Source organism: Chenopodium album, chromosome 13, assembly GCF_948465745.1.
Source record: "Chenopodium album chromosome 13, dcCheAlbu1.1, whole genome shotgun sequence".
In the NCBI taxonomy this organism is placed as follows: Eukaryota; Viridiplantae; Streptophyta; class Magnoliopsida; order Caryophyllales; family Amaranthaceae; genus Chenopodium; species Chenopodium album.
In genome coordinates, this window is record NC_137846.1 from 46071398 (window position 1) to 46091195 (window position 19798).

At 33.2% G+C, this 19798-nt stretch overlaps 1 protein-coding gene across 2 annotated transcripts; it reads right to left on the bottom strand.

The window, feature by feature from the left end:
- Nucleotides 1–9319: 9319 nt before the first annotated feature.
- LOC145576720 (basic leucine zipper 34-like) lies at nt 9320–14382 on the bottom strand. Of its 2 annotated transcripts, none has more exons than XM_081634439.1 (4): nt 13333–14382; nt 12936–13026; nt 12598–12724; nt 9320–10284 (listed from the first exon to the last, which is right to left on the bottom strand). In XM_081634439.1, the coding sequence occupies exons 1-4, from the start codon at nt 14001–14003 to the stop codon at nt 10103–10105; spliced, it is 1071 nt and encodes a 356-aa protein (XP_081490565.1). In that variant the 5' UTR covers nt 14004–14382; the 3' UTR covers nt 9320–10102. The 2 variants fall into 2 exon arrangements, with proteins under 2 accessions (XP_081490565.1, XP_081490564.1); XM_081634438.1 differs by having other exon boundaries at nt 12936–13029.
- Nucleotides 14383–19798: the final 5416 nt, after the last annotated feature.

Genomic DNA, 19798 nt, shown 5'->3' on the forward strand with positions numbered 1-19798 from the left:
AGTTAGTTCTACAGGAACTTGTGAGTTCATCTTTTATAGCCTGTTTGATGGGAACAAACCTATTAGTCTCAAAATATGTTCACTTATTGCACATTAAACAAGATAGAGAGTAAACTCTTTATGTTTTACTATTCTAGGCGTTTATGGGTAAATCGCTTTGGCACTTCTATCATCAAACATCCCTAAGTGGAACATAGGGTATCTTGTTAGTCAAAGATCTATTGTTTCCATGTTGATGATGTAGCAAGAGGCATTGAAAAATATTCCAAAGAACCTATAAAGACAAATAGAATATGACTTTGTTTTCCTCGAGTCTTCCTAGATTCAAGGTTTGAAGCTTGTTGTCAATGTTGTGTTCCTGCAAGAATCATCAAACATGACTGGAACTAGATTCCGTTGTTAGATCTTTACTTTCATAATTGTTGAACACTTAGCCACATATCCTGTTTATAGAAAAGACTTTCAACAAATAGTTTATGACGTGGGAAAATTAGGTCGTTGGACTAATCCTCCTAAGCCAAACAAAATTTATAAACACTCAACAAACCTAAATACAAGTATAGAGGTAAGTCAAGGGTCGAACCCAAAGGAACGGTAATGTCTAAGTGCTTCCAATTATGTGCCTAAGCTAGGTCGAAGACAAAGGGTAAAAGAGGACACTAACAACTACTAAGACAAAGAAATCAAACAAATAAAATGCTAGGGATTAGGATTCACTTATATTAGCAATGAACAAAGCAAATTGGTTTAGGAAGTTGACTAAGTCAAGCAATGTGAGGGAAGATTAATTATGCAACCAAAAGAGCATATCAAGTTATTCTCCTAGAGGTCTAACTAGCGTCAACTACGATAAACTCTAGCTAGGAAACATCACAAGACACCTCAATCGTGTAAATGCAAGCCACAAATCAATGGTCCGTATCAATGTGAACTTACAATACAATCTAGTGTGAATAACTAGGGTGATCAAGCCTAAATCAAACACACACATGCACATAATCAATTAACCAATTTAATCACATTATCAACTCCATCAAAATCCCCAATCTACATCAATTCATTACATTATACAAGCTTCACCAAATCCCTAACCAAACAACTACTCTAGCAACATCATCAATTCAACAAACAACTAAAGTAATCAATAATCAACAATCAAAGAATCTACAATTAAAGAAGAACAATTACTCTAATCAAACATCAATCATCAAATCATCAAAATCTAATCAAAATCAAACAATCTAAACATGAATACTAAACAAAACAATAAATGAGATAGAGTTTAGAAATGCTCATTGATAATAGAGTAGATCTCCAATACAATTGTCACCATTGGATCTTCAATCTCTCAATCACCATTGAAATTCTTCACTTTCTCTCTCTAAAATCTACTCCTAAAACTAACCCCTAAATCTAGAGAGAGAAGCTCTCAACTAAGCTAAGAATATGATCTAATTCTATTCTTCAAACTTCCTACAAAAATTGGGTTCAAATAGGTATAAGAAGAGAGAGAAAATCGTCAAAATCCGATCGGAAAAGACCCACGTTGGTGCGGCCACACAACAGGGGATGTGCGCCCGCACAACCATGGTGTGCGGCCGCACATCCTTCGTGTGCGCCCGCACATTCTGCGCGTGCGGCCGCACGCAGCTGGGTTTCTTCGAATCTTCAACTCTTCAAGCTCAAGGGGTGCACACATGATTTATGATGGTGATGGAGGACAAGGTAGGCAGTAGCTAAGGCTTAATATTGAGGGCACACACTTCCTTTGAAGGGAGCACAAGAGAAGAGCCAAGACTTGGAACTTCCACTTCTTTGCATCTTGAGCTTCCCAAACTCCATGAACTTGATCCTAAAGCTTCTTCCACCATAATGGATCACCAAAATCACGACCCGAACCTCTTCCAATACCTACAACCACGAAAATAGAGCAAATAAAGAAGAAAAGACTAGAAAACCAACGAAAAGCACAAAAGCTACAAAATAAGAGAAGAAAGGTAAAACTAAGCAACAAAGCATAAAACTAAGCACTTATTAAGCATGAAAGCTATGAAAAGAGAATAGAAATGACCTAAATGCTCGTCAAATGTGTGCCATTTATGACACACATCAGTTTATCATCTCTTCTATAAGAAAAGTAATCAAGTGCCCATTTTCATTCAACACTTATAAACAAGATATCTCTTTCAATTAATCTCTAAATATCACATGGTAAACAGATCCATATATATCACTTAGATCTAATGGATTAGTGTTACTTACCATCTCCCTGATGTTGAAAGAGAATTTAGAATGTTTTGATTTTCATGCTTCTTGATCTTAACCTGTTTGGAACTTACATATACATATACCTATTATCGAGTTCCTACTAGGTTTATCAAGCACGAAAAGATTAACATGTTTCAAGTTTGAAGCATAGAAGAATTTTGTCTTCAATAAAACCTAGAAATGTCAAGTTGTTGTTAGGAACCAACTTGAGATCCACAAATATTGTGTTCCTTATTTGGTTCTCTTTGTTTTTGACATTTCCACTTTTTATTGATGATGCCGACTTAAATCCATAAAACATCTAGAGTTACAAACATTTAAAAACCAAAATGTGCATTAAAAACTCGACAAGAAAAATATTCACAATGAGATAGGAACTTGACTTACTAACTTCCTGTTATGTGACAATTTTACCTTTTGTGTTAGTCTTATAAGTCAAAGTTCTTCCATCGTAGGTTTATAGCAGGAGATACCTTGATTTGGCTATCATCATCTCTTTGGAACCTCGCTGTCGAGATACTTCGAGTTCCCTTCTACTGTAAACCTTCAACTCTCCATGTTCCTTTTGTCATAAGTTTGGAACATGTCCTTCTGGTCCTTTAGACCATTGTTTCTTGGGTAGAGGAACGTGTTGATTTAATCTCAAATTCTTCAACACCTTGTCAATGTCCCTCATATTATCATTTAAAAGATATAACCTGAAAAATCAAAACCCAAGAGAATTCTTTTGTGCTTTCAATAGGTTAGTAGGTTAGTCAAAAGAGATAGATACAACCTAAGCATAAAGAGTGTTTGAGCATAGAGTTCCTGTAAGAAATACTCCCTATAAGATGTTGTTCCATAAACGAGATTATTAATCTCTAACATGTAGTTAAAGATAATCATCTTGTTTCACCATCCTCCATAAGGGTCTGCTACAGGAATTTATGCTTTGTTCCAAGAAACTTTGAACAATAGGAACTTGACTGGAACTTGAACAAGAATCTGAACAGGAACTTGCACATTAACCCCTACAGCACCTTGATATAGAAGCTTTGTTATTCCCGTTTCCCTAAGTCGTTTTATCATTCCAAGTTCACCAAGTTCCAACTAATTGGAGCACCAAGTTCCTAATGGAACAAACTTTTATGCTCCGATTTATCTCAATGAACAAACCTACAAAATAATCATTAATAACCAGCACAAAACTAGAAGAGAAGTTAGTTTGTCATGATATACGTTATAAGCTTCAAAACAACTTCTCTTTTACATCCATTCACAAATACCACCTTGGAAATATGGGGAATTGAAGTTCAATAGGAATTCGTGAAGGATTAATAATTACCAAAAGAAAATGACCAATATTTACAGAGAGATATATAGGCGACTTACACACTAATCCATATTATTGCTTCGCCTACTACAAACCTCTTATAAAGGCTCTCTAGTGAGAGGAACTTACACATAATTTCTCGTATAAAAACAACCAAAGTATCATCGTTATTAATAGGTTGTCTCCACTCACATAGCCTGCAAAATCAGTCACCTTTTGGCTTTGGTTACCCAATATATATTGGGTACCTTCTTGTTAGTAATAGTTGTCAATAATCCATAATTAAACCAACTACGGTTAAACCAACTATCTAACAATAATCATCATGTGTTTACATAATAAATATTCAGAATAATATAGACACATGATAAGGTCATTCTTTGGCAAATATTCAAAATATACGTTCATTACCTTACCCAAAGAATTAAGTTTCCATTCAGGGGTAATCCAGGTTCCAAGAGACCAAATATGCATAATTCTAAACAATACGTTCCTTGAACTATTTCTAGCAAACTAATTCTTTAAAAATAAATCAATTTGTAAATCTGAAAAATACTTTTCACGCAATAAATCAGATTTGAGTTTAAACAAAATTGACTTAAAAACTTTCCAAACCAAAATAAAAAATTTAACTAGAAATACTGCAAGGAATTTGTCCACATAATAACATGCATATAATCAAGACTTCAAAGACGAGACACTTACCTCAAAGATGTTCATCTTTGAATCACTTCTACTTCACAAGCAGACTTTGGTCTTCACATGGTATTGGGAACGTTTTAGGGTTGAGTTCCATTCTCTGCATTCCTTGTAGTTATCCATCCTAGCCTGGAATTTGCTCCTCGTGGTTGCCTGGTTTATCAAGAGAACCTGCTCTGATACCAATTGTTATTTCAGATGATATACTACAAGAGGGGGGGTGAATTGTAGTAAGTTCCTAATGCCATATTTTCGCGGAATATAAAACAGTTATAGTTAGGAACTTAAAGAGTGCAAAACAGATTTTACGAGGAAACCTTCCAGGGCCTAACTGGAAGTAAAACCTCGGCTCTATTGGGACTTATAAACAAATTCCACTATAATAGGCAACTCTCCTAGTACAACCTATTACATAGACCTTTGCTTTGCAAGTTCCACCACGGACACTTGCCACTTGATAAGAACCTATCCTATCAGACCTAAGACACACTCAGGCACCTTTTTCGACCCAAGACACACTCAGGTTCCTTTCTTGACCCAAGACACACTCAGGTTCCTTTCTCGACCTAAGACACACTCAGGTTCCTTTTTCTCACTGTGCAACCCAAGACACACTCAGGATGACTCACTCCACTTAAATTTTAGAGAGTTCAAACTCATCACACCCCAATACCCAAAACACTCAAACCCTTTTTCCCATTACAAGATCTCATTGAATAACTCTAAATACATATATATGAATAAAGAGATAAAACTAATATGTTGGACACTCGAGATCTGTCTGGAACTCACTGGACGAACTGTAACCAAAACCTGATAGGAACTTTAACCAGGAGGACTGACTTAGCTTCGTGGTGAAGGATAAAACCATTAAGCACGACCACTCCACTTCATCAGCCTCAACTTTGAATGAACACATATGAGCATATTTGTAGCACACTCGAATTATTCATTTCACCTTGTAAAAGATAGGTTTTATGAAAAGATAAGTTTAAAAGATATTTTCTAAAAATAAGTTTTTCGAAAATATATCTTTTTGTTAAGAATAAAATCTGTCATTAATAATAAAGATATAATTAACATAAAATCAGATTTTATTCAAAACTTATCTTTTTGTTTAAAAATACTTTTTAATCTAGCTTATCTTTTTCCAAAAGGGATTTATTAGAAAATAAATATCTTTATTCAGTAAAACCAAATCCCTAAAAGATATGCACGTATTAGATAAATATATATATCATTAAAACCGGCTTTTAAAGACGTGCATACTTAAGTTCCTATTAGGTTCGGAACTTCTAACAGTCTTTGAGTTCCTGACAAGTCAGTAACTCTAATTTCATTGACTGTCTGGAGTTCACCTTGGTTCTATATAAGCTTGTTCCAGACCGACTTTGATGTCCAACATACTTACATGAATCCTAGAGCAATATACTTCTATTTCTCCGTCTTTATGTTGCTTCTCTAAGACTCTTGTTCTGGAATCATGTAGTCTTGATGTATTCTGGATCTCAGGTTTTTGCCCCAGCATTACACCGGAACCAGGTCATTACAACCCGTTGATATGCTCCTGTCAGGACACACCATTGCCCCGGCATTACACCGGATACAGGTCATTACAACCCTTGATATGATCTTGTCAGGGAACACCTTGAAGTTCCATTTCTGGAACTCTTCTTCTAACTTTACTTGTATCCTCATGGATCTTCTAAAGTTCCTCTTTTTCAGTTCCTTCTTCAACTCCCAGAGTTTACTAAACCTGCAAACATCACAACACTAGAAAATCCTTATTAAATGGAAGTTTGCTCAATCATAACTATCTCATCAAAACCTCATAAGGGTTAACAAGTTGCCCCTTTTTGATGATGACAAACTGAGCAAACTTCTGAGGATAACAAAGTAAAACAAAAGGTTAGTTTTTTCATTTATAAAAACAATAAAGAAAACTAAACTAAATTAAAAGATTCCTACACATACATGACCTATATATGCATAGGATACTTACCTCGTGAAGCTAACATATGTAAACACCTATTTACATAGTTACCTTCATGAATCCTTCGCCATCACCATGCTCATCAACCATCTCTCATCATTGCACCTGTTCCTTATATTGCTTATCATATATTACTCAAGTTCCTTACATATATACCTGTCATTACCTAGGTTCCTTGTACCCAGTTCCAAGCATAACTTGTTCTTTCTATGCACAACTAAACAAACAATGTTAGATAGATGATCATCATTAGTTTATAATCATCAAAACCTAATTACTCAACACTAAGGTCCTGGTGGGATTGGACCTGCTCAAGCTACTGGAAGAAGAGGTAGGAGATGAAGGCTTAGAAGATGAGCTCGAAGCAACAAAAACCTTCTTAACTTGTATTGCCTGCATCATCTTCAACATCTCATCGAATTTCAGATCAAATTTTGTAATCTAATCATCAAATCGCTTTTCCAGATTCTTGATTTGAGCTTCCATTGCTGCAACTCTTCGCGTAACAGGAGGAGGCACAGAAATCGCTTACTACAGAAGAACAGTAAGTAATGCTCTGATACCAATGATAATGGAGGAAGCTTGGAGCTCCTTCAATGGCGAAAATCTGGGATTTAGAGAGAGAAAGAAGAGAGGAAAGAGAAGAGGAATTGATCCTGTTATTAATTGTTTTGAGCTACAGTATTACAACATTTATATAGTGGATTTCCACGTCATATTTCCACTAATTGGTTGTAACTAACTATTCCACTTACTAACAACTTTGTAACAAACTCTCAATTATTACAAAACTTGTGATTTATTATTGAATTAACTCTTCTAACTAATTCCAGCTGTATCAATTCATTTGAAAACGCTCATCAATTCTCTATAGAGGTAATTTCTAACAGTGTACAATAAATATTGTACAAATGTAGAGTTAATCTCTAACATCGATCTTGCCACTGATTATTAGGAGTTCATTCGTTTCACCAGGCTCACTCCTTCAATTGACGGAAGGTCTCCCCCATGTACTGCAGACAAAAATGTTGAAAATAATTAATACAAAGTAATTATCTTGGGCGTAAATAGATGTTGTATTCCTTATATAGTAAGAACAAAATTTTTTTTTTTTGAGGAACTTTGTAGTAAGAACATGAATGACGTAAAAATCATTTAAGAAATAGAGAATAGAAATTGAAATAATAAACTAGAAAACTGTGATGCATGTAGCCTTATTTTCAATGGGGTACAAGTACAATAATGTAATAATTTCACAAATTATAAAGTTTCAAATTTATTTAAACGGACTACTACTGTCAAACGGTTTGACAGTTCGGGTTCGGTTCGGTTTGAAATCGGTTCGGTATTAAATCGGGTCGGTTTGAAATTGGTTTAAGTGTCTCGCGGGTCGGTTTCAGTTCGGTTTAAATACTTATCGGTTCGATTCGGTTTCAGTTTATTCTTGAGCGGTTTTAATTCGGTTCGGATTGTAAACAGTCCGGGTAGTAAACGATTCGGTGCAGACGGGTCACGGTTTGTTAACGGTTCGGTGTAAACGGTTTTTATCCCGGTTCAAACAGTTTCGGGTTGAAAACGGTTTTGGGTTAAAAACAGTTCGGTTTTTTTTCGGTTCAGTTTATAACTAGTTCGGTTCTTTTTCGGTTCAATTTATAACTAGTTCGGTTCTTTTTCGATTCAATTTAATAACTGGTTCGGTTCTTCTACGGTTTAACGTTATTCGGATCGGTTCCATTTCGAGTTTACTAAATTACGGTTCGAGTCGGTTTTCGGTTTCAAAAAATCGATTGTTTATCGAGTCGTTTGGATTCAGGCAGTTAAATGGTTTTGGATTGAAATTTGATAATACTTGCTAACCTTTTGTTGGTTAACAAATTTTACATTTAGTCGAGACTTCATCATTTCATAACTAGGCATCAAATTATATACAAATTCTCATTGATTTTATAAATACATATCATGTTCTGTTTCAAGTTTAGCCATACCAATCTTACTAGTTTGTAGCCGATTCGTTTATAAGTTGTCCGGTTCATAAAACGATTCGGTTTGCAAGCGGTTCGGTTAATAAATGGTTCGGTTTATATACAGTTCGGTGCAAACGGGTCGCGGGTTGTTAACGGTTCGGTGTAAACGGTTTTTATCCCGGTTCAAACGGTTTCGGGTTGAAAGCGGTTTCGGGTTAGAAACAGTTTGCTTCTTTTTCGGTTCGGTTTGATTTCAGTTCGGTTTAGAACTGGCTCGGTTCATTAACGGGTTCGGTTCTTATACAGTGTAACGTTATTCAGATTGGTTCGGTTTTGGGTTCATTCACGTACGGTTCGGGTTGATTTTCGGTTTCAAAAAAACGGTTTTTAATCGATTCGGTTCTCATTTGGGTCGGTTTGTTTCGGGCAGTTAAACGGTTTAGATTTGAAATTTGACAGCACTAAAACGGACACTGTAAACCCCAAATAAAAGGATGTAACATATATTCAGTCAATGCAATCCTTAAAAGAAAAACTAATCTGAAAATTTTAACATACGCCTCCTCCTCAATTAATTAATTTTTTTTTCATATTGCAAAGTACACAATACACTCAATGTTTATTAAAAAAAAACACCCAAGGTATATAAAACGAGTACACAACAATACACATATTTACCTTAGCTTCTAAACTGTGCATTTAGTCACTATATGCTCTAAAACATGCACGAAACTTAAGATTTGGGTGTGTTTCAATAGATGTACATTGAGCCATTGAATGTGCATTTTTGTATAGTCTAGTTTGGGAATATTAAACTATTTACAATATGAGAAGTTCTTTTAAATTAATTTGCAATATATAAGAAAATTCATATAGTGATATGAATGGGATTTTGTTTGATTCATCTCTTTTTAAATTTTTAAATTTTTAAATTTTTATTACGTTGTATTTCGTATTATATACCTAAAGATATTGATGGTCAAATATATACATTGATAAACATACATATCTTACAGAATATAAACATCAAAAACAAACCGAGGGAATATTCGAAATATGGGGGTATTTTGATGACAAATAAGAAAGTAAATAAATTCAATTAATTACTTGAATATAATTAGAACTTCTTTTAAAAATTAAAAGTTCCTTTATACAATTGCATATCAATAATAATAAATAAAAATAAAAAACAGAAAAATGAAACTAGAACATTATTACAATCAGAAAAATTAACCCACAAATCCACAATGAAAAGAAGTCATCACAATGAGACATTGAACACACCCCCAGTCAATCTGACAACTTCCTCACACTCCCACTTCCTTTCATACATCCCACTTCCTTTTGCTCCCTCCCAAAAATTCACATCCAATAAAAAATCCCCTCTAAAAATAATTAAATTTATATTATTAATTTTTTTACTAAAAGAATAATAAGAAGAAATACCCAAAATTAAAAACAAAAAATCACGTTACAAGGAAAAAAAAAAAAAAAAATCTTCACCCAATAATAATAATAAGTTAAAAGAGTAGTCTAAAATAGTGTTTTGAACCCCATACTTGCTGGACACGTGTTAGTGTACCATCCTCCCACCTTCCAGCTTGATTATGGTCCCCCCTCCTCATTAAAAATCAATTAAATTAAAAGAAAAAAAATTAATACCCCAAAAAATTAAAAAAAAAATTAGGAAAAAAAAAAGTTGAGGACTTTGGGAACATGTGATGTGAATACATACAGGTTAGCTAATCCCACCACTAGTCACACTACCATCATTTATCCTGTCCTCAATTTTTTAGAATGGCCTGCATTGTGCTTAGCCTGAACCCAGTCCGACTTGACCTATGATCACCTCTACATTGTTGTCGACTAAGTCATAAGTTGCTCTTTGTCAGCAAAACCCATGTTGCTAAAATCCGAGGTGGGTGGCGCTGAGGCAGCATTAGCGCTAGAATTGTTATTGTTGTTCATCTTGTTCTTCATGTTTTGTTGTTGATGCTGATATATTTGCCTTAACCTCTCAATTTCCTTCTTCAATGCTTCTTGATGAGCTGGACAAATGATAATAATAGCAATATATAATTAATAATTGTGTTATGATTATAATTTTTATGTATATATATTAGGAGAATTAATTAAGGGTTTGTTTGGATCTGAAAGTAGAATAAAGTTACTCAAAGTACATGTTACGTAGTTATCCCAAAAAAGATATCATGCATTCATTGCTATTTAATTTGCATCATTAATGTAATAATTGTATTAATTAATTTAACCGCTGGACACCAGACTGAAATTTCTCTGAGGATTATTGTTTAATTGATTTGCGTATGGAATAAAACCATATTACATAGAAATTAAATAAGATAAAAAAGATGGTTTAAAAAAAAGATAAAAAGAATTCCATTTCAACAAACAATACATAATCCCTACCTTATAAAAAGTAGAAACATACTCTTATGAATAGTGTAATGCCAATTATACCCTTCAAAATGTGTATTTACATACATACCCTTATTAATATGTAGATGTTATTTTAATGAATAGTGTTTAGACAACTATACCCTCTAAAATATTTATGTACTTTTATGCTTTCATAAATGTTAGTTGTCTTGAACATTTATACCACCTAAATATAGTTGATTACATATTTTCTCTTATTGTTTTTTTTTTAAGGAAAAATTTCTCTTATTGTTAATTTAACTAATTTTGTGATTTAAAAGCCAAACCAAAAAAACCTTCAAGATATGGCTAGCTATGACGCGCGCATCGCGCGCGTTAGCTGTCCTAGTAACATAAAAATTAGCAAACATGTTTTTATTTATTTTTTAAAATATTCATTATACAAATGGAATTAAACATCAATTGTTTGATTTTACTAATTACTCCTTATTACATACGGAGGATCATTGCATGCATGAAAGTAAATCTAATCTCTTTGAAAAATTCACCATATGATCACAATTAGAGTAATAACTAAAGTCATGATACCACCTCAAAGTTGAGCTTTCTTTATTTACATTTTTATTTTTAGTTAAAGGAAAAAGAGAAATTTGTATTTTGTTCAAATTAAAATGTTTGATTGCTAGCGCATAATATCCTAGTTTAAATAATAGAATAACCCAAGGAAACTAGAGATTCGTAAGTAGATATTATGTCATAATTACTCTTAACATAATGTATAATTCATTTAGCTATATATAGATTGTATGATTTATAAGAATAATTACTTCTAAAATATAATACATATAATTTTCAATTATATTAAACTTATACCGTGCAAGCTTTAAATAAAATGCATGAAATTGATTTTACTTTGATACACTCTTTGAGAGCATGGAAAGGTAATTTTGCACAAATATTGTTGTAAATTAGTGGGTATTTTAATGCAAATGGATCGATCATTTTGGGACTAAAATTAGGCCAAAAGGGTCGAACTTTTGGAGACGGAGGGAGTATAATTTAGTTAATACGTATTAGTACATAAATTAAAAATATAATAATAGCAATTAAGATGGCTAGTACACTAGATGTTCGATCTACAAATTAATGGAAAAACTAGTGGAGAATGACAACTAATATTGTTAGTAGATTAAAAATATATTGTAAGATTGTACCAACTAAATTCTTACTAACAATGTCTTGCTCTTACATTATTGGTTTAAGATTTGAAGTATATATTATATATACTTGGTCTTAGGTCAAGATTCCAGCCCGACTTCATAATTTACATAATATGGATTATATAATTTTGGTGTAAAGCTTTATAATAAGTATATACTTTTCTGTCAAAAAAAAAAAAAACAAAGTATATACTTGTATATAAATAATTACATAGATCATTATAATTATTATGAGAAATAACTAAGTAAAATTATAATTTATAGGCAAAATTTGGCCTTCTTATATAACATAAATATAGGCCATGCTATCTTCAATAAGGTGATTCCTAGTGTGTTGATAGCATATTCTCAATATTCATTAAAAACCTTTTCTAGGCAATGTTAAGAAACATGAATAATTAATGTTTCAATTTATGGTGATTTCGACCTACAATAATTCACATGCATGTGCAATTAAAAGAAAGAACAAGTTGATTTAAAAATCGTGTTTTTTACATTTCACTTATAACACAAGATAAGTTACCCTATTATATGGTGTTACTGTAACAAGAAAAAATCTTTTACGAGTTAAGTGACCAAATCACTCTACAATTCGAAATTCATGATAACTCACAATTCAACGTTTTCAGCCGTACGTCTTAACAACTTGATCAAACAAGTAGAGAATTGTTTACGAAATAATTAAGAGAGATCCTAATCTGAGATTAGCAATAATAATAATTAATTAGAGAAGATAAAACTTACCATCTTTGAAAATCTTATCTTGAGCCAAAGCAGCAATTCTTTGCTTAAGAGCACTATTGTCCACGTTAAGAATCAATCTTTGGTGGTCCAAAAATGCTACCCTCGGAGACAAGGCTGATACCTCCGTCTTTATAATTATTTACATAAAAAATTAAATAAAAATGTAAGTCATAATTCAATTAAATTTCAAACCATAAAAATGCGTAATGTACAATTAATTAATATTATTATAATGTGTAATGTAATAACAATAATAATAGTAATTGTTTAGTTAATTTTCGGAATTATAATGAAATTTGTTCATGCATGTAATATTTATTCCGTACAAAAATAAATACCTGTAACGTAGTTACACTCCTTTCTAGCTCCGATATGTATTGCAACTTCCTCACCCTTGACCTTTGAGCCGATTGCCGGTTCGCCAAAATTCTACTTAAATAAATTCAAACAAACAAAAAAATCAATATTAGTGATCTCAAATTTTAGATCCAATTATCACATTATTCACATGAATTATGATATGTAACAATATTTCCATGAATAATTATACGATAAAAAACAATTAAGGCCGTGTTCTCTGCTGTTAATTTACATTAAAACAGTGATGTAAACGAGATTTAATTTAAAATACAAAATTTATTAACACCCCGATACTTCAGCTGATTTATGTTAAAATTAGCTGGAGTGATTATTTTTACTGATTAAAACTGAATTACAATAACGGAAATGAGTTACCTCTTGACGCGTTTGGGATCGAGGATATTATCGCCACCAGAATTCTGAGTGCCGTCATCGGAAGGGTGAACGGAGAGCTGGTTGTTGTTATTGTTATTATCGGAATTATTATTATTATTGCACGCGCTTTCGACCTCGCCAGGCTCGCTCTTAGGGAAGCATTGTAGTGATTGTTGCTGATTTTCACCATCATTATTGTTTACATTATCAGTGGACATAGCTTTGTCTTCATTGTTCGAATTCTGATCAGAAGGGGAGGAAGGTGGGCCCACCATTCCGGCGGAGATATCGTCGGAGAACATAGACATTAATTGATCGTCATCAAGCCTATCGAAACCACCAGCACCGCTACCACCACCGCCGCCGCCGCCGGAATTGCGACACTCGTCGACCAGGTGAGGCCCCTCGAGGAAGGCAATGGAGTCACTAACCGAACGTCGGTGGGTGACTCGCCTCACGGATGTGAAGTCAAGGAACTCGTCCACCCACGACGTAGGGTTGTTACTAGCATTGCCCCCGGCCGAAGAGGCCGGAGGCGATGATTGTTGTTGTTGTTGCTGCCTCCCAAGAGTAACATTATTGGTTAAAGGGGGCATTCTTTGGTGAGGAGGGAACGCAGGAGGCCAATTTTGATGTGGTAAGCTAGGAATCTTAGGAGGTAACTGTGCCATTGTGTTTTGTGTACAATTTTAGTTTTTGGTGTATAAAAATGTGATGTTGGGTATCAAAGTAAGAATAGAATGTAACTACTAAAACTGAAAAATATGATGAAATGGACCAACAAAATGCTGGCTGCTAAGAAACCCCTTGCCCTTAAAAACACTATATAAAAACTTTATTGTATAATTTTAAATATAAATGTGAAGAGGTGAGTGGAGGATAAGATTAATATTAAAGTGGATCTCTAAAAGACATCATCATAAGCTCTACCCTAAGCTGTCTGTCTTAAGTCTTTTTATTTTCTCTCTCTTCTTCTCTTACTAGTGTGCTAAACTGTAACATGCAAGGAATTTTTATGTTTTTTATTGGATATTAAATAAATGACACCACTATGTCTTTGTGTCGGGAAATTGATTAAAATCCCTTTTTTTACCCATTTTTTTCAATTATTTTTGAGTTGGAAAAATAATAATTCCTCTGATTAAGAGAACTGTTATTTACATGATAAGGAAAATGAGGCGTTTTGATAATTTTATCTAATTATTCATGATTATCTAAATTGTAGCATGCATGAAATTTGTTGTACAAAATATTGACTAGACAATATCTTTGTATAATCTTTATTAATTCAATTTATGAAAAATTAATTTTTAATTATACATATTGAAATAGATAAATAAGCCTTACACAATTATTATTATTATTATTATTATTATTATTATTATTATTATTATATCTCAAAAACAAAAGTTATACAACCTACTATAGGGAAGCCGAGATACAATCTGAGCCCCCACTCCTCTATTATTATTATTATTATTATTATTATTATTATTATTATTATTATTATTATTATAAATAACTATTTTTGCATGTCCATATATAAGAATAGTTTTTCAAAAGACCTTTTAAACTGGAGTAGTACTAGAAATTTTGAGAGTGTTTTTGTGTGATACATCAAAAAAAACAAAAAAAAAAAAAAAAATACACACACACAAAATGTTATAACCAACTAAACTATTGTACAAGAAATTTTCTTACTATATTTTATGTATTATAAATCCAAATTTTGTATATCCACAGAAAAATGACAGTAATATCTAAACTAAATTTGTGCATGATATTCTACTATATGTGGAACATGCAATCTTGTTCCATCAGTTTCAATTCAAGTCATTATTGTTTAGCTTATATACTCATCCACTTGAATTAGATTAATTGAATGGAGTTATATCACTTCGATTTATTCATAAATTGTAAATTAATTTGTTTTCATTCAACTTATTTTAACTAAATAAACCTACTTACTTAGATACATTGGATCACCATAATTTGGTTTGACTCATATTTAACTTATTATATTTTACATATGCATAATATGAGTATATATTTGTATATATCCTTCTATATATAATAAATTAACTAAGTTTTGGTGCAGTTTGTTATAAATCTACTTTCTAAAGACCTTGATATTATACAGTTGAATCCTCCTAATTAATACTTAGAGATGAGAATTACTTACCCTTTCTCCTCACTTTCAAGTATCAACAAAGATTGTAAACATGTTACTAGATAACAGCACATTAAGAGTTGAGATATAATTAGAGTCATTTGATTAAGACGATAAAATCATAATACAATAAAATCAAGACTACTCAAGAAGTCAAGAGGATGTAGGTCAAGAGGCATCTAATGAACATTAGCTTTCTTAATTAGCTTAAGTAACTTTTTTAAAAAAATTAAAATAAAAAAATATAAAAAATAAATAAAAATGAATAAAAGTAAAAATAAAAATAAAAAAAGAAGAAGAAGGGGGAGCTAAGAAGGGTGATGGGTCACATGGGGGGAGAGGATAAAGAGACAGCTAGCAACAGGCTGGGAAGAGGTTGGGGGACTCATCACTCAACGGTTTTACTGGAAAGTCATCCAAATACTCGTAGTTTTTAATTAAATTAATTAAAATTAAATAAAACTGTGTGATTTTTAAGTGAGAAAATAAATAAAGAAAGAATCATATAATAGCCCACGAACCACGTGCCCTTGGATGTGACCTCTTCCTAGCACCACCCTTGTTACGAGCAAGTAGCTAGCTAGCTGCGTGCTTCGTTATGATATGATATCAATCACAAAAATTTTATTCCTATGAGTATGTGTGACTCTCCATGCACTTCTTTCAATTCTTTCTACGTTTACCCTTGGATTCAGTGTTCATCATCATTATTAGTTTTCTTAATCATTGGTTCCTATACTAATATCTATAAGGGAGTAACCATTGGACGATGCATCTAGTCTTATTGACTTTCTTATACCTTTTTTTTTTTTTTTTTTTTTTTTTTTTTTTTTTTTAAGAGAGCCTCTAAGGCAGGGTGAAAATCAATCCTAAGATTTTTGGAAATCGAGAGAATATCTTTAACCAGAACAGATTTCAGAAAATTAGAGTAAGTGCCGTAGAGCAGATTAAATTAGCAGAGCAGAATAGATCTCAACAGAGCAAAGCAACTCTAAAGAACAGGGCCTAAGTGTAAAATTGGGTGGGTTCAATTCACCCAATTTTTACTTATCTGAATTTATTAGACGTTATTAAACTTATTTTAGTTGTAATTTGAACTTGGGTAACCCTTATCAGAACTTATTTTTCCTGAAATGAACTTATCTGAATTTAACTGAATGCATTAGACCTGAAATAAGTGAAAATAAGGTGAACAGAATAAAGAATGATTTCATATAGGGAACAAGGCAACATCAAAGTAGTAATAACAACACTAGGTGTTTTTATTTTATTTATTTATTTATTTTTTGATAGCAGCATAACCAAACAAGTTACAGAGTAAAAGAGAAACTAATTAAACTATACCGGCTTTCATTTGCTACCAAATGAGCTTTATGTACCTCTTCCCCGTCTACCTTGAGAATATTACAACACTGAAAATTCATACCCAGTTTCTTAATTTCTTGAATAGTCCAAAAGATACTAATATCAGTAATGTCTTCTTTCCGCAAAAAATTGATTAATGAAGTTCATTGAGTCTTAGTATAGCAGTACTTTCACAAAACCCATATTAGTACACCATTTCAGGCCCTCAAGGCACGCTTGGGCTTCCGTGTGACAGGTTGAGGTTGCTAGTCCAAAACCTGCTCCCGCATCACAGAAATCCCCTTCATCAATCTTCGCAGACCATCTAAAGCCGCATCTACCACTTAATTTCTCCCATGATCCGTCCACCTGTAAAATAAAATTCTCGAATAGTCCAAAAGATACTAATATCAATAATGTCTTCTTTCCGCAAAAAATAAATTAAGTTTGTTGAGTCTTAGTATAGCAATACAAAACCCATATTAGTACACCATTTTAGGCCCTCAAGGCACGATTGGGCTTCCGTGTGTAAGGTTGAGGTTGCTTACTCAAAAACCTGCTCCCGCATCAAAGAAATCCCCTTCATCAATCTTCGCAGACCATCTAAAGCCGCATCTACCACTTAATTTCTCCCATGATCCGTCCACCTATAAAGTAAAATTCGGTAGCCCATACTCTGGCAGAAAACAAACTTTTCCTTGCCAATGTGAACTTGGCAAAAACCTGGTGGTTCTTGAAATTCCATTCCCGGATCATCTGACGTTCGACATGCCCATACTCTGGCAGAAAACAAACTTTTCCTTGCCAATGTGAACTTGGGAAAAACCTGGTGGTTTCTTGAAATTCCATTCTCGAATCATCTGACATTCCAAGTGCATGAAGATCCGGCTTGCTAAATTCTTCCAAATTTGTTTTAACAACAACAATTTGGAAGTTGTTCAAAGAAGGAAAATTAGAGCCACATAGGAATGTAATCAAGCTTGACCTTCACTCACTAAACAAAACAGGAGAGAAAGAATGAAATGGTGATCTAATGTTGTAGGTCAAAATAGCCCTGATGAAAACCCACAATTTGAAGCATGTATGATGTTCACGTCGATGGAAAATGGTTTTATTGCACATATAGCATAAAAGGGAACATAAAAAGAATATGCACCAAATATGTCGCATTGAAATCAAGAGACATCTTCAAGATAAAAAAAAAAAAAAAAGTTAAGCTATCTTATTTAGCTAACCACTGTTGTATACTTTCTTAGATCCCCTAATATTGCAACAAATACCATTTTAGAAATTAAAAGTTTCACAAATGATGCACCATTACAATTGCACATGCTTTCTCTCTATCTTGTCCTCATCACATAAATTCCTATTCTCATTTCTCTCCATTTTTTTTCCTATTCTTAAATTTTGTGTTTCAATCCTTGTCGTGGTTTTAGGGAAACAGAGAAAAATATGAATTACTCCCTCCGTTTTTTTTTATTTGCATCACTTTGGATTGCACAAAGTTTTAGGAGAATAATATAATATTGTGAGTGGGTGAATAAATTATTATAATAAAAGTAAGATGGGGACCATAAAAGAGATAATATGTGAGAGAGGATAGATATTTTTACGGAAATTTCACCAAATGCCCCTGAGTAATTTTTTTATTCACCAAATACCCATTAGTTACCGTACATTAGCATTAAATGCCCTTTTACCTAACTAACATTAACTCCCCGTTAGCGTGTTTTTGTATTTCACCATATACCCAAACTTAATGAACTTTTTCTTCATATACCCAAACTTAAAAATTTTATTTCACCATTTAGCCCGAAAAATATTCTTGAACTTTTTGAAAAAAAAAACTAGTCGTTGGGTTGTAAAACAAAAAAAACGGCTAGTTCCCTTTGGCTATTTAATGAACCCTCTCATACTTGATATTTCATATCCCATTCAACCATGATTTCACAAACCTCTTCTTCCTCTTATGAATCAACATACATTAGAGTTCCTAACAAAACTTGTTCATGTGGAAAGAAATACGCAATACGGAGTTCGGAAACAACAAAAAATCCGCAAAGGTTGTACTACAAGTGCGATGCATGTGACAACTTCAAATGGTGTAGAGGTGTTGTGGATCATAATCCATAATGTCAAAGCAAAGAAGACAATGCTGCGAATAGTAAACTAAAGCAAGAGATGAAGGTGCTAAAGAAAAAGATGCCGCAGCAGCAAAGAGTAGTTAATGTAGCAATCAAAACACACTACTAGAAATAGGCCTATCTCCAACGGAATGGTTCCGACGGACACTTAATTCCGTCGGAAAAGTGGGAATTTCCGACAGATTTTTATTCCATCATAAAATTCCGTCGTAATTCCGTCGAAAAGTTACGACGGAATAAAAATCCGTAGGAAAATATGGGCTTTTCGACGGAATATTCGGTCGGAAATGAAGATTTCCGATGGAATTAAAATTCGTCGGAAATTTCCGACGAAATATTCCGTCAGAAAATATTATATATATATATATATATATATATATATATATATAAACCTTCCCTTTTAATTGAAACCCTAGCCAGCTTCCCCTTTCATTTCTCCTTCTTTATTTTCTCTCTCCTCTTCCTCTCTCTTCTCTTCCTCTCTCCTCCGCCCCCTCCTATTCTGTTTTCTTTCTCATCTCTTTCCTCCGCCCTTTCCTTCCTCTCTTCCTTCCTCTTCTTCTCTTCATCTCTCCTCCGCCCCCTCTTCCTTCGTCATCTCTTCCTCTCTCCTCCGACCTTGGTCTATGTGGTGTTGTTTTTGTTATTAGAAATTAATGGTTTTTTTGGTCAAATTCGACCATGAAAAGTCTAGATCTAGACTTTTTGTGGTCGAATTTGGCCTTTTTAAACCAAATCAAGAATTCAAAGCCAATTTCGGTGAGTAAGGTATGTTTTTCGAGCCTATTATATATTTTTTTGTTTGTTT

Coding starts and splice junctions, on each gene's coding strand:
- LOC145576720 (XM_081634438.1), bottom strand. CDS start 14,003: ATGGCACAGTTACCTCCTAAGATTCCTAGCTTACCACATCAAAATTGG. Junction 12,725..12,935: donor GGAGTGTAACTACGTTACAG/GTATTTATTTTT, acceptor ATAATTATAAAG/ACGGAGGTATCAGCCTTGTC. Junction 10,285..12,597: donor AGATAAGATTTTCAAAGATG/GTAAGTTTTATC, acceptor TCATTTGTCCAG/CTCATCAAGAAGCATTGAAG.